Source organism: Podarcis bocagei (assembly GCF_964188305.1).
Source record: "Podarcis bocagei genome assembly, chromosome: 17".
Taxonomy (NCBI): domain Eukaryota; kingdom Metazoa; phylum Chordata; class Lepidosauria; order Squamata; family Lacertidae; genus Podarcis; species Podarcis bocagei.
In genome coordinates, this window is record NC_138143.1 from 32,934,372 (window position 1) to 32,947,907 (window position 13,536).

Genomic DNA, 13,536 nt, shown 5'->3' on the forward strand with positions numbered 1-13,536 from the left:
AAAGCGCCATGAAAATGCTTTGTTAAAAAACATTTTGAGAAATACATTGCATTTTGCATAGTTCACTGTCGCCATCTAGTGTCACATTTGCATATTCCACTTTACAACATATTTAAAACGTTCTATTTGCCGCTGTATAGCTGAGCCCCAGGAGAAAGTATTCACATATACACACCCCTTTTCAGTTCAGCCTTAGTTTATAACAATAGTAACTCAATCGGGAATCATAGTCATACCTCGGGATGAAATAGCTTCAGCTTCAATATTTTTGGGTTGCGCTCCATGGCAACCCTGAAGTAAGCGTGTTACTTCTGGGTTTCGGCGCTCGCACATGCGCAGACGCTCAAAATGACGTCTCGCGCATGCACGGAAGCGGCAAAACGCAACCCACGCACAAGCAGATGCCCAGTCGTGTCTTACGTTTGCTTCAGGATGAGAACAGGGCTCCAGAACGGATTCTGTTCGCATCCAGAGGTACCACTGTATTGCTGAAAAATAATGTCTAAAATATGGAGGGGAAATGATTGTTCCCTCTCCCAATGGTACCCATGTTTTGAGCAGGATGATACCCATACTTTTTTATTTCTTATGTCTGGATTTTCACAAATTGGCTCCTTATTTTCTTATCCCTGTTCAAAACCATAACTGTGGCATGTCTGGGAGGTGGGAGTGGGGGAAGAGAAAACAAAAGAAAGAAAAGCAGAGAGATGAAAAGGGGGGCTGAAAGGAAAGCCAATTGTATGGGGAGGAGTAAATCTTCCCTGCGCAATGGAATTTTGCTTCTTCTCCTCGATATCCTACCCATCTTAGCCCAAGTCAATCAACTGGCACATGATGTGTTTTGCAGATGGATCTGCAGTGGTGCATAGCTGACACACAGATGTTTCAACTTGCATTTCTTAGCTGTCCAGCAATCAGACAAAATTTCGAAGCTGATCATTTGCAGATGTTTCTGGAGGAAAGCAAGCGGCCTGTCCAGTTTGACTAAATTTATTCCTCTTTTAGTAAGCCCAGGCAACGCTATTGCCTGAGAAGTGTGATGGTCCCGGGGGCAGGATTTAGCTGCTGCCTGCGCGGAGGCTGGTGTGTGTGTGTGTGTGTGTTTATCTTGGGTGAAAATTGATTAAGGAGTTGTAGAAGCAAGGAATGGGGGTAGCGGTTTGTGTGTGGAGTGAAAGCCTTTGTTTGAGGTTGCATCTTGTCTAGGTTCAAAGTCGGAGAGCAAGTATAAAACACAGATTCGAAAAAGAAAAAGAAAAACGCTATAACTCTGAGAACCAAAAAGATTTACCAGGAATGGTTGCTTTTTATAAAGTGCTGATTCCAGGGGATAGAAGACTGTTGACAACAAGATCTTAATCTGAGCCATAGCTCAGAAACTATTCAATGCCAGTCCTGGAAAGCAGAATGTCTTTGAGCAAAGGCAGAGTCTCTGTCTTTGATTGCTGAGCAGCCACGAATGCTCACACATACACGAGGTTAAAGAGAATGACTTTGGGGTCAATAGGTAGGGCTTCCTGGCAGTTATGGGCACCATTTCATATTTCAATGAGGGGGAGCTGTTCAGAGCCCAACATACAGCACTAGATTTCTCATTTGAAGGCAGATTAGAACATTTGACGGCGGAATGGATCAAAAGACCCCACTGCAAAGCACATGCGCCTGGTGATATGAATTGCTGCAGAAGGCCTGAAATTGGTGTTTGAGCTGTCAAGGCCCCATTCACATATGCAAGTCATTACTTGATAGTGCAGGTTCCTTGTGATAAACATGCATGTGTGAACAAACCCACATTGAGTAGCAATAAGTGAGAAGCACGTCAAATAGCCACTACAGTCATACGTCATGTTGCGTCCACTTCAGGTTGCAATTTTTTTGGTTGCGGACTGCCAAAACCCGGAAGTACCGGAACGGGTTACTTCCAGGTTTCAGCAGTCGCACACGCGCAGAAGCGCTAAATTGCACTTTGCACATGCACAGAAGTGCCAAATCGCAAACCCGAATCGCACAGGTGTGGGTTGCGAATGCTGTGGGTTGCAAACGTGCATCCCACACGGATCACGTTCGCAACCTGAGCATCTAATGTACAAAAGAGCAACCACACTTCAGGGCCATCAGAATGATGCATACTATTCTAGGGGAGGGTGGCGCTGTGGTCTAAACCACTGAGCCTCTTGGGCTTGCTGATCAGAAGGTCGGCGGTTCGAATTCCCACAACAGGGTTAGCTCCTGTTGCTCGGTCCCTGCTCCTGCCAACCTAGCAGTTCGAAAGCACGGCAAAGTGCAAGTAGATAAATAGGTACCGCTCCGGCGGGAAGGTAAATGGTGTTTCTGTGCGCTGCTCTGGTTTGCCAGAAGCGGCTTAGTCATGCTGGCCACGTGACCCGGAAGCTGTATGCCGGCTCCCTCGGCCAGTAAAGCGAGATGAGCGCCGCAACCCCAGAGTCAGTCACGACTGGACCTAATGGTCAGGGGTCCCTTTACCCTTTACCTTTACCGCTGTGACAGGAAGGTAAACGGCATTTCTGTGCACTCTGGTTTCCATCACGGTGTCCCGTTGCGCCAGAAGCAGTTTAGTCACGCTGGCCACATGGCCCGGAAAGCTGTCTGTGGACAAATGCCGGCTCCCTCGACCTGAAAGCGAGTTGAGTGCCACAACCCCATAGCCGCCTTAACCGTCCAGGAGACCTTTACCTTTGGGGCGGGGCGCACTATTCTCTTATACATGGCTATGGAATAGTCAATGGAAAATGAGAGACAAAACTAATTTGTTTTCATTGACTAACAGGATTTGCATGTGACTCACAGCCCTTGGATCCTTACCACAAATATTCAGACGCGATTTCCCTCTCTTTTTGTCTACAGAGTCTCAAAAAGTGATTTGTAATTGCAGCTCCACCACTAATGGTGCATCTCCAGATTTTTCCTGTGGGACATGATGCAATTACAGAGGATGCTATGTAAAAAAGGTGGTGAGGGAGGTCTCACACACTGTTTTAGCTTTTAAACGCCTGCTGAAAACTCTTCTATTCCGCCAGGGCTGTGCGGGCAATTAAGAATGAATCTGGTTAATTCATGCCTGCTTTTAACTTTCCAACATGTTTTTACTGTATGTTTTTATGTACCGTACTTTATTGTACACTTCTTTGATACTTTTTTTTTACAAAATAGAGTTCTATAAGCATTTTTAATAAATAAATAAATAAATAAATAAATAAATATTTTTTCCATTTATGAGTCTCTTTCCACAAAAGTCTCAAAGCGACTAAAAAGAAACAGTAAAACTCCACGACAAAGTACAATATTGAAAACTGCTTCAATGCAAATGAGAAAGTGGCCACAGAAGCAAATCCCTCCTCTCTCCTAATCATTTCTAAGACTGAGCAGTGGCATGAGTAAAATCTACTTTTCAGAAACAACTGGTCACACGGTAGATTATTTCTGGACTGCAGCACTTCAGACGTCATCGTATACAAAAACTCCCTGCACATAAAAAACAGGGTCAGGGAAGATAGTTGTAGCCTTGCCATTTCCCTGACATGCTGTGTTTTTTGTTTCGTTTTGTTTTAGGCAAGGATTTATCCTCCAATGGGGAAACATTCAAGCATGCAACTCTTTTCTGAAGCCTGAAATGGTACAGCCTAAGGACAGTTTTGCCAGATGATCTGCAGTTTGCACAGAACAGTTGTTTTTTAAGTCTATCCCTAGATGGCTCTGAGCATTTATGGAAAGAACATCCTTTCTGTTTACTATTCTCCTTGGCAAAAGAGGAAAGTTCTATTCCACTCCCCAAGAGGACTATTTCAAGGGTTGCTTTCTAAAGAAAGCTCCCTGTTTTAAATTCTCCCCAGAGATCTGCACATGCACGGACTTCGTATTAATAGAGCATGGCAGCCTCTTCCCTTTCCTTTTAGCTAATGAAGGGTGAAGGTGCATAAACTGGAGGTCAGAAGGTCGAAAGCTCAGAGAGCCTATGATATGACATATGCTTCCCATTTCTTTGAACACAGCAGAACAGAAATTGCTGGCAGGCCTTTAGGGATGTTCTATTCCTGTCTTGATAATTCTCCTCCCTCCACCTCCACCATCAATTCAAATTATTTCCTTCACCTGAGGGGCTGGTTTACAATTACACCTGCAAGTACACCATTTGATTCCTCCTCACTTGATTATGCAACACTTAGGGGCTGATTCACACATCACAGTGGCCCATAAAAGCACTTAAGGTTTGATGAATCTATTGGAAGGTTGTCTGGCAAGCAAAACTTTCATTACTCTTATTTGCCTTGTTCAGTTTACGGGTAATAGGAAGAACCAGGTCACCTAGAGCCAGTTCATATATGCATTTTCATCAGCTGATGGCTCTAAATATCGTCACAGTGTAAAGTGTTACAAGACCGGTAACAATAAATTCTGTTCTTTGATCCCATGCACAGATCCTTAATCTACCTTTGTTTGGAGGGGTGGGCAAAAAAAGCTAACACACAAAACGAAAATAGATTTTAAGAAAGGGTAAAACAACACATTTAACCAAAGGTAAATGGTTCAGTTAAATTAATTGAAGTGAGATGTGAAAGAGCAATACATTAAACTAGCTGCTCAATGATCAGTGGAATGAGAATGAGAACTAGCCTGGGAGGACTCTTAGGGAGAGCATTCATAAGAAAAGGTGTCATCATACAAAATACCCTCTTCCTAACACCTGTCAGGGACCGTGCTGAGGAGGGCTGCACAGAGGAGGAATGGTGGGAGCCACCCCTCCCCCTGATCAGGATCCTGAATCTCCCAGGAGCAGGGAAGTAGTATAGACTTGGAAGAGTGGTTTGCAGAGGGACACAGTTCAGAAGGCAGAAGCTGGGAAGAACTGGGTGGGGAACAGCTAGGAGAAGGAGAGATGGGAGAGAGTGTGTTAACAGACTCACTGCCGCTGGAAAACAACTAGCTGCTCAGCCCAAGGTCAAGGAGAGCAGATAAGGTGGCAGCATAGAAAGCACAGTGGTTGCGAGATCAGGTTACAAGACACGGTAGTGACAAGGTTGACTAGAGAAGAAGTAGGTGGAAACCTTAATTGGGAGCACCTTCATTCCTAGGAAATGGATTCTTTGTTCTCTCGCTGTGATCATTAAAATTTCTAACTGGTAAGAGACTCCTTTCGCTTTGTTCTGCTTTTCTACTGCCAAACGGGGGTGGGGAGTCCCTGAAGTCTGACAATACCTCCAAAAACATAGGAATCCAAAGTGGGTCTCCAGTATGTGTGTGTGTGAGGGCGGTGGTTCATATAGGAGGAAAGGAATCTTAAGAGGATCGAGGCCCGGAAATGGTCTAGCACAATCAGTGGTGCTCCTTCAACAATGCTCTGTGCACCCAAAAGCTAGTCAGTGGTCCAGTGCACCTTGAGTAAAGAAACATCATGGAAAACGGGAGGGGAAGTAAAAATAAACCCAAGGAAAAATGTATTATGTTTTGGAGTATATATGTAATAAGATATAATGAATTTAAAAAGAAATAAATAAAATGGAACTGCTGGTATAAGCCAGTGTTTCCCCACCTTTTTTGGGCAACGGCACACCTGTTTAATCAAAAAAATCTCGCGGCACACCACCATTACTGCCCCGTGACGTCAGCGCGCAGCGTCACGCCGGGAGGGACGCACGAAAATGAAAGTTTTCACTTTTTTCCCCTCCCCCTTGCCGGGGAACCTCCAAGCTTTGGGGGTGGGGAGGCAGCAGAGCGAGGGACTGAGGGACGGCGGCAGCTGAGGCGGCGGCTGTTGTGGTGGTGGCGGCGATAGTGGACGGAGGAGGGGGCGGCGGCGGGAGTTGCTGCTGCTGTTGTTGCTGCTGCTGCCCGGACATGCCGGCCTCCTCCTCCTCCGCTGTCTCGCGCTCCTCCATTTGCACGCGCTGCCCCGCCGCTCGGCACCACCACCGCGGAGCCGCCCCCGGCTCGACGCGGATCCTCGCCGCCGCCGCCTCTCACCGCCCGACTCGCCCGCCTCCCTCCCACGGCACACCAGCCGATGTCTCACGGCACACTAGTGTGCCGCGGAACACCGGTTGGGAAACACTGGTATAAGCAGTGCAAGCTCTGAATATCAATGGCTGGTGTGCAGACATGCCCTGCTGCTCTGAGATCCCAGAAGCATCAAGCAGGTCACTGTTGCAAACAGGATGCTGGACTTAATGGACATTTGGTCTGATTTAACGGGGCTGTTGGTTGTTTATTGCTGCTGGTGTTCTATATATCATTACAGATCTCGGGAATAAATATTTCACGATACCCTTCACTGCCAACTATCGTCTTGTCTCTCTCCTCCATCACCTTTATCGGGGCTTTCTCTTGCGCTGTAAACAAACACACTTCTGCAAGTTTCCACATCAATTTCTATCCCCCCTCCCCCCTTAGCAGTACAGAACCTTACACAACATTTTCTCTCTGTCCGGTTAAGGCAATCATACAGAGAGATGTGATTCACAGCACATCAGTGTTCCCCGCAGGGCGCAGAACTAATTGGTGTTATTTTCATAAAATAAAATAAAAATCTCCTGCCTCAAAAAGTGTGGCTCGCTGATTGTGACGGCATATATTTCCTGTTAATGCACAAGCAAGGGTCAAAGGAAGATTCCCCATCCTGCTCCTATCAAAATTTCAAAGTGCACAAACAGAAACGCCTCAGGAAATACCTCATAAAAAGGATACTTCCTGTTGTGGTGTTAAATAGCACTATTACTATTATCATTACTGTTGTGGCGTAACAGTAGCTTTCTGTCCCCTGGCAGTCCTGCTAGTTCTGTGGAGTATTCCTGGTCACGGGGCTGCTTCTTCAACCCTCCCTCCTTCGTTTTTATACCCTTGCTAGGGATATGTTCAGCTGCTGTTTCAATGCCTAATTAGCATCCTTGAGGTTAGGTTTTCGCCTTCCTTGTAGCAATGAGTCTTTGCTCTGCTTGTTTGCTGTCGTTGTTTATTGTCACAACTTTGGTTGGCAGGGGAAGGGCACACTGAAAGCCATGGCCTCAGCTTAGGGGGAGTTAATTCCGCCCCCCCCAAAAAAACTGTAAAGCTACCATTGCAGCAAAACCACTGTAGCTATCCTTCTGAGATTTGTTGACATTCAGACCCTGAGAAGGGGCTACTTGCAAAATGCAAAAGGTATAGACAGTCACCATATTTTTTGCTCCATAAGACGCACCAGACCATAAGACGCACCTAGTTTTTGGAGGAGGAAAACAAGAGAAAAAATATTCTGAATCCCAGAAGCCAGAACAGCAAGAGGGATTGCTGCTTTCGCTGCGCAGCGATCCCTCTTGCTATTCTGGCTTCTGGGATAGCTGTGCAGCCTGCATTCGCTCCATAAGATGCACACACATTTCCCCTTACTTTTTTTGGGGGGGGGGGAGTACGTCTTATAGAGTAAAAAATACGGTACTTTACTTAACACCCCCACCCTCATACAAATGTTGAAGGTGCCTAGCACGACCTCCCTGAACTTATTTGTCTGTGATTTGGCAAACTTTGTCCACTTTGGAGGAGCTACTTTGCCTGTAAATTCCATCCACTTCTGTAAAACAAAATAAAACCCACAGTTATAACCATTTAAAACATTTCCCCACAAATAAGTGGCCGGGTGGTGGAATGAAGATTCGTTGTGCCAGATCAGGATTTGGCCACAGATCAAAATGATCTATGGACCAAACATGCTGTTTTCCAAAGCCCTGAATAGGGATACAAATCAAATCTTGTGGTCAATGCTCATCCCTGGTTTATAGTTCCTACATTCTAATGATTGCACGAGTATTATCCATCTGCATATGTCCTTGCAATTCCAGCTTAACAACACAAGCTGGCAGAGTTGAAGGCACAAGACCCTTCCATATCATTTGCTGGTGCAGCAAGTCTTGGGATCAGTCTGTTAATCTTTAATCACTCAAATGAAATATTAAGTTTAGGTCCCTAGGTACAGATTTAAGGAGCCTAATCTTAAGCATTCAGGTTTGAATTTTTAATTTGAAGTCATCTCTAGTCTTCCAAATTTAGCTTGGAGACTGCAGTTCCTGAGAAGTACTTGAGAGTCATCAAATAAGCTCTTTCCCACTTTTGTAAAGATTGGACGTTTTTGTAAACTCCCTTCAAGAGAAAACCAGCACACCAGGGAGAAAGTATATTTGATAGCCTGCTGTGCTGATTTTCTATTCACAAGGAAATTTTTAATGTTGGGGAGCATTAAAAAATGAGATCCTGCACCTGTAGTTTGAGGAGGTGATGCTTATTCTGTCTTATTCTGTTGCATTTGTAGATCAAGGCCCTGTGATCATCTTATCTTTCTGCATAGCATAAGACCGAATATTTTGTCCCACCGTTCTTGGAAAGGCAGAAATTATTATCTTCTACCGTCAGGGTGAATGCTATTGAACCCAATAACTTAGCATTGGACTCTGGAGTGCTCTTCAGAAAGGCATCTGGTCTCCATTTGGACTGTAGGTGATGACAAATGGCCAACCGCTCTTGCGGTCTTAACCTAGGTGTGTGTGTGTGTGGAATCATACATCAAGAAGCTTTCACACTGCGCCAGCATAAAGCACTGACAATGCTCCTTCATATACCATCTGCTCATTCTTTTCCAGGTCCGTTTATAAGCTGTCATTGGTACCTGGTTTGCACCACCATGGTCTGAGAAGCAGGGCTAGGGTGCTTTACAAAGCAAGCTTCCAAATTCTCTTTTGATGTGTCCCAATTCACATCTATTAACTACTCCGGACTACAACTTGCATGTATAGCTCACACCGTAAGCAATGTATTTCTTAAGATCATGTCATAGCTGCTGTAATGCCATAAGCATAAAATATTCTTTCCAATTCAATAAATCATAGTCTCATACATACTGGTAGGACGTCAGTTAGCGCCAGAGCACAGAACAGAGCAGTCTGTAAATCTAATTACTATTATTTACAACAAGCAGCAGCCTTATTTGTTGTGAGACAGGTCACCGTTCTCTAAAGTTCATGTTGCTGCAAAGCTAATAACCTTTGATTATGGAAAGGCATGGAATACATATATTAAAATCAGTCATTTTCTGTAAAAAAAAATATATCTCTGGCCTTCCGTGTTGTTAAAAGAAAAAGCTGGATTGTGATTACAGCATGTCAAAGTTTATGGTCTGCACAATAAACACAATGTTTTTAAACTGTATTCAGGATGGTTTCATCTCTGGTGCCATTTACAACAAGGTGCACACAGCCCTTGAACTCTGGTGCAATCCATATGCTATGAGCAAGAAAGCCTCCCTTTGATTTTCTGCAGTGCTTTAGATCTCGGGGTGATATCCAGTGTTACATTCAGAGCAGACCCACTGAAACCAATGCCCTTAAGTCGCATCAGTCCATTGATTTCATAGGGCCTACTCAGAGTATGATTTAACTGGATATCACCTGGAAATAATAAAGTTCCACCCCATAGTTCAGGGGTGGCCAGCTCCCAAGAGACTGCAATCTACTCACAGAGTTAAAAACTGGCAGTGATCTACCCCCTTTGGGGGATACAGGTAAAAGTTGTTGAGCTTTTTTTTTAAACCACAGAACCTAGGACTTGCTGATCACAAGGTCGGCGGTTCGAATCCCCATGATGGGGTGAGCTCCCGTTGCTCGGTCCCTGCTTCTGCCAACCTAGCAGTTCGAAAGCATGTCAAAGTGCAAGTAGATAAACAGGTACCACTCCGGTGGGAAGGTAAACAGTGTTTCCGTGCACTGCTCTGGTTCACCAGAAGCGGTTTAGTCATGCTGGCCACATAACCCGGAAGCTGTACGCCGGCTCCCTCGGCCAATAAAGCGAGATGAGTGCTGCAACCCCAGAGTCGGTCACGACCGGACCTAATGGTCAGGGGTCCCTTTACCTTTACTTAAGCCCATTGGGGGGGGGGTCAGGTTGAGCTTTTTTTAGGGGAGCAAAAGTTGTTGAGCATCTTTGGGGGAGCCAATGATCTAACAGTGATCTACCACAGATGATCTACCTATTGTGGACATGCCTGCCCTAGTTCATTATTTTGTTTGCATGCTCTTTTCTTGTATTCCATTATGTCTCCCCACTCCCACCCCAAGAATAAATTGTAAGTTGAGGATAAAGTCACACAATCAAGGCTATGCAGCTGCCCACCTTTTTAATGCATAAGCCCCCCCTCTCCCCATAAATGTACTATGCACTTTCTATAATCTAGCTTGTGGACATCTTCTTTTAGTCAATGACGGAATGGATCTACTCCTGTTATCCATGTTGGCATGCAGAGGGGCTAGGAGGCCAGCTGGCAAGCCCAGCTCGGACGTCTCCTTCCATCGGCCCGTGTTCCGACGTAAAACAGCGACCCGGACTTTAGAAGCCAGGGCACGCAATTAGCAGAGTGTACTGCACACACAGAAGTAGGCGTGAGGTGTATGAAGTCATGCTACAGCTGTTGTTGTTGTTTAGTCATTTAGTCATGTCCGACTCTTTGTGACCCCATGGACCAGAGCATGCCAGGCACTCCTGTCTTCCACTGCCTTCCGCAGTTTGGTCAAACTCATGCTGGTAGCTTCGAGAACACCGTCCAACCATCTCATCCTCTGCCGTCCCCTTCTCCTTGTGCCCTCCATCTTTCCCAACATCAGGGTCTTTTCCAGGGAGTCCTCTCTTCTCATGAGGTGGCCAAAGTATTGGAGCCTCAGCTTCACGATCTGTCCTTCCAGTGAGCACTCAGGGCTGATTTCCTTCAGAATGGATAGGTTTGATCTTCTTGCAGTCCATGGGACTCTCAAGAGTCTCCTCCAGTACCATAATTCAAAAGCATCAATTCTTCGGCAGTCAGCCTTCTTTATTGTCCAGCTTTCACTTCCATACATCACTACAGCTACATGCTTACAGCTACATATTTATTAAACATAAATCAGAACAAAGAAATATGTTGTCTCTCTCTCATGTTGTCTTGGAGAGAACAGCAAAAGCAAGATCTATGCACAAATGGAAGTTCCCAGAATACTGTACTGGAATGGAAACAGACATGTGACACACAACAATCTCATGCCTGTTCCTTAAGGTGGAATGGAAATGTCAACATTCCATTCATTATCTAGTTAGTTAAGAAGATAATTCATTGCTTTCAGGGCCAGGGGGTGGGGGGTGGAATAGATTTACAAAATCAAATCAAACTTTTTGCAAGGCAGCTTTTTCAGTCACTTTATGATAAACACTCACAGATTTGCATACGGTAGTGGTTATGACCTGCAAAGCCCTAAACAGCTTGGGATCAGGCAACCAGAAGGGCTGCTTTCTTCTCAAGTCCTGAGATCTTCTGGAGAGTGCCTGCTTTAGTCCCACCAATGTGCTAAGCCATGGTGGGCAGGGACACAAGACAGGGCCTTCTCAGTGGCTGCACCCAAGCTTTGGAACACCGTTCTTAAGTAGGTCTACTTAGCCTCCTCTCTGATCAGACAATAGGTTGTATCCAACAGCATTTGGAGAAGACCACTAAAATGATTTAACATGGCTAATTTAGGTATATTAATTTCAGTGTTCTACTCTAAGTAAAACTTAGTTGGATAAAACCCAATGTCTTGTTTAGTTAGATAAGCCTTTGAGCTTGTTGGATAGATTTGGCTTTTAGAAAAATTTGGCTCATCTTAGCACGTTTTAATGTGGCTGTTTTTTTAAAATTGATTTTTATAATATGATCATTATTTTATGTTTTATCTACTCCCCTTTTTATTTTATTGTTGCAGTTTTTTAATAAAAAAAATATACTGCCAATTTATTGTTGTTGCTGTTGCTAGATAACGCTACTAGTAATGCAAAACAAAATCAAAAAACAAAAACCAGCAATGTGAATTCACTCTAAAGAAGGAGGGGGGGGAAAGAGAAAATGCTGCAGCAATAATATTTAAATTCTGTGCCCCTGCTTTGCTTGTGATGACACATTGAGCCTCACTTACTTAGAGAAAGTTCATTTTGCAGTGCTCTCCAAGGTTGCTTTGATTAAGAAGCTAATATATGATAAAGATTGCCTCATGAATGCCAAGTATTATTTTTAGAATCAATTAAGTAGAGGAGGCATCCATTGCGGAAGCCCACATCATAGAGAACAGAGATCTTTAAGCATTTCTCGAAGCATAGTAACTAAAGTGAGAATGAAATCACCTTTCTTATCATGCCTTCTGCTTAAGCTTGGCCGAAGACATCTTTGGACCACTGGATTCCATAGAGAGAAGACTGAATATCGGTGAGATGACAAAAGATGTTTTGACATTCTGTCTCATAGCACTAGGAGCCATCGAATGAAGCTGAATGTTGGATGATTCAGTCCAAACGAAAGAACTTCTCCACGCAGTGCATATAGCTAAACTATGGCATTCACTCCCATAAGATTTAGTGATGACTTTCAAAGGGGATTAGACAAATTCACAATCATTAAGGCTATCAGTGTCTACTAGTCACAATGACTATACAGTGGTGCGCCGCAAGACGAATGCCTCGCAAGATGAAAAACTCGCTAGACGAAAGGGTTTTGCGTTTTTTGAGCTGCTTCGCAAGACGAATTTCCCTATGGGCTTGCTTCGCAAGACAATAACGTCTTGCAAGTTTGTTTCCTTTTTCTTAACACCGTTAATACAGTTGCGACTTGACTTCGAGGAGCAACTCATAGAACGCGGTGTGGTAGCCTTTTTGAGGTTTTTGAAGACTTTGGTGATTTTTGAAGCTTTTCCAAAACTTTCCCAACACCGTGCTTCGCAAGACGAAAAATTCGCTAGACGAAAAAACTCGCGGAACGAATTAATTTCGTCTTGCGAGGCACCACTGTACAGTGGTACCTCGGGTTACAGATGCTTCAGGTTACAGACGCTTCATCTTACAGTCTCCACTAACCCAGAAATAGTACCTCGGGTTAAGAACTTTACCTCAGGATGAGAACAGAAACTGTGTGGCGGCGGCACAGCGGCAGCGGAAGACCCCATTAGCTAAAGTGGTACCTCAGGTGAAGAACAGTTTCAGGTTAAGAACAGACCTCCAGAACGAATTAAGTTCTTAACCAGAGGTAACACTGTATTCTACCTCCACTGTTAGAGGTAGCATGTTTCTGTATACCAGCTGGTAGCAATCACAAGGAGGGAGACTGATGTTGCACTCAGTCCTTGCTTCTTGGCTTCTGACAGGCATCTGATGAGAACAGGGATGCTGGACTAAATGGGCATTTGGTCTCATCCTGCAGGCTCTTCTTGTGTGTTTTTTTTTTTCATCACCCGAAAGGCTAGTTGTATCTTTGGTTAGAGAAACAACAACCAAGAACAAGAAGATACTAAATATTATAAGACGCTTTGCTAATTTAATTTTCAATCATGTTAAGTTTACAGCACGAATTTAACACAATCCTCTCAGTAAACGATAGTCCTAGTCATTAACCCAAAATATTTTGTTAATCTATTTTCTTCCTCAAAGCACATCCAAAGCAACGTATAGTTTTGTGTACAGCATCGCAAGAAAAACTGTCCTTGTCAGATGGAAATACTGTGGAGAGAG

General features: G+C 44.3%; 1 protein-coding gene across 1 annotated transcript in view; it reads right to left on the reverse strand.

Moving 5' to 3' along the window:
• The window catches only part of TRABD2A (TraB domain containing 2A), a 111,420-nt gene extending 99,228 nt beyond the window's left edge, over nucleotides 1-12,192 (reverse strand). Inside the window, exon 1 of the mRNA XM_081176588.1 lies at nucleotides 12,160-12,192. Coding sequence (XP_081032714.1) covers nucleotides 12,160-12,171 — 12 coding nt within the window. The 5' untranslated portion in view covers nucleotides 12,172-12,192. The remainder of the gene's footprint in view (nucleotides 1-12,159) is intronic.
• Nucleotides 12,193-13,536: the final 1,344 nt, after the last annotated feature.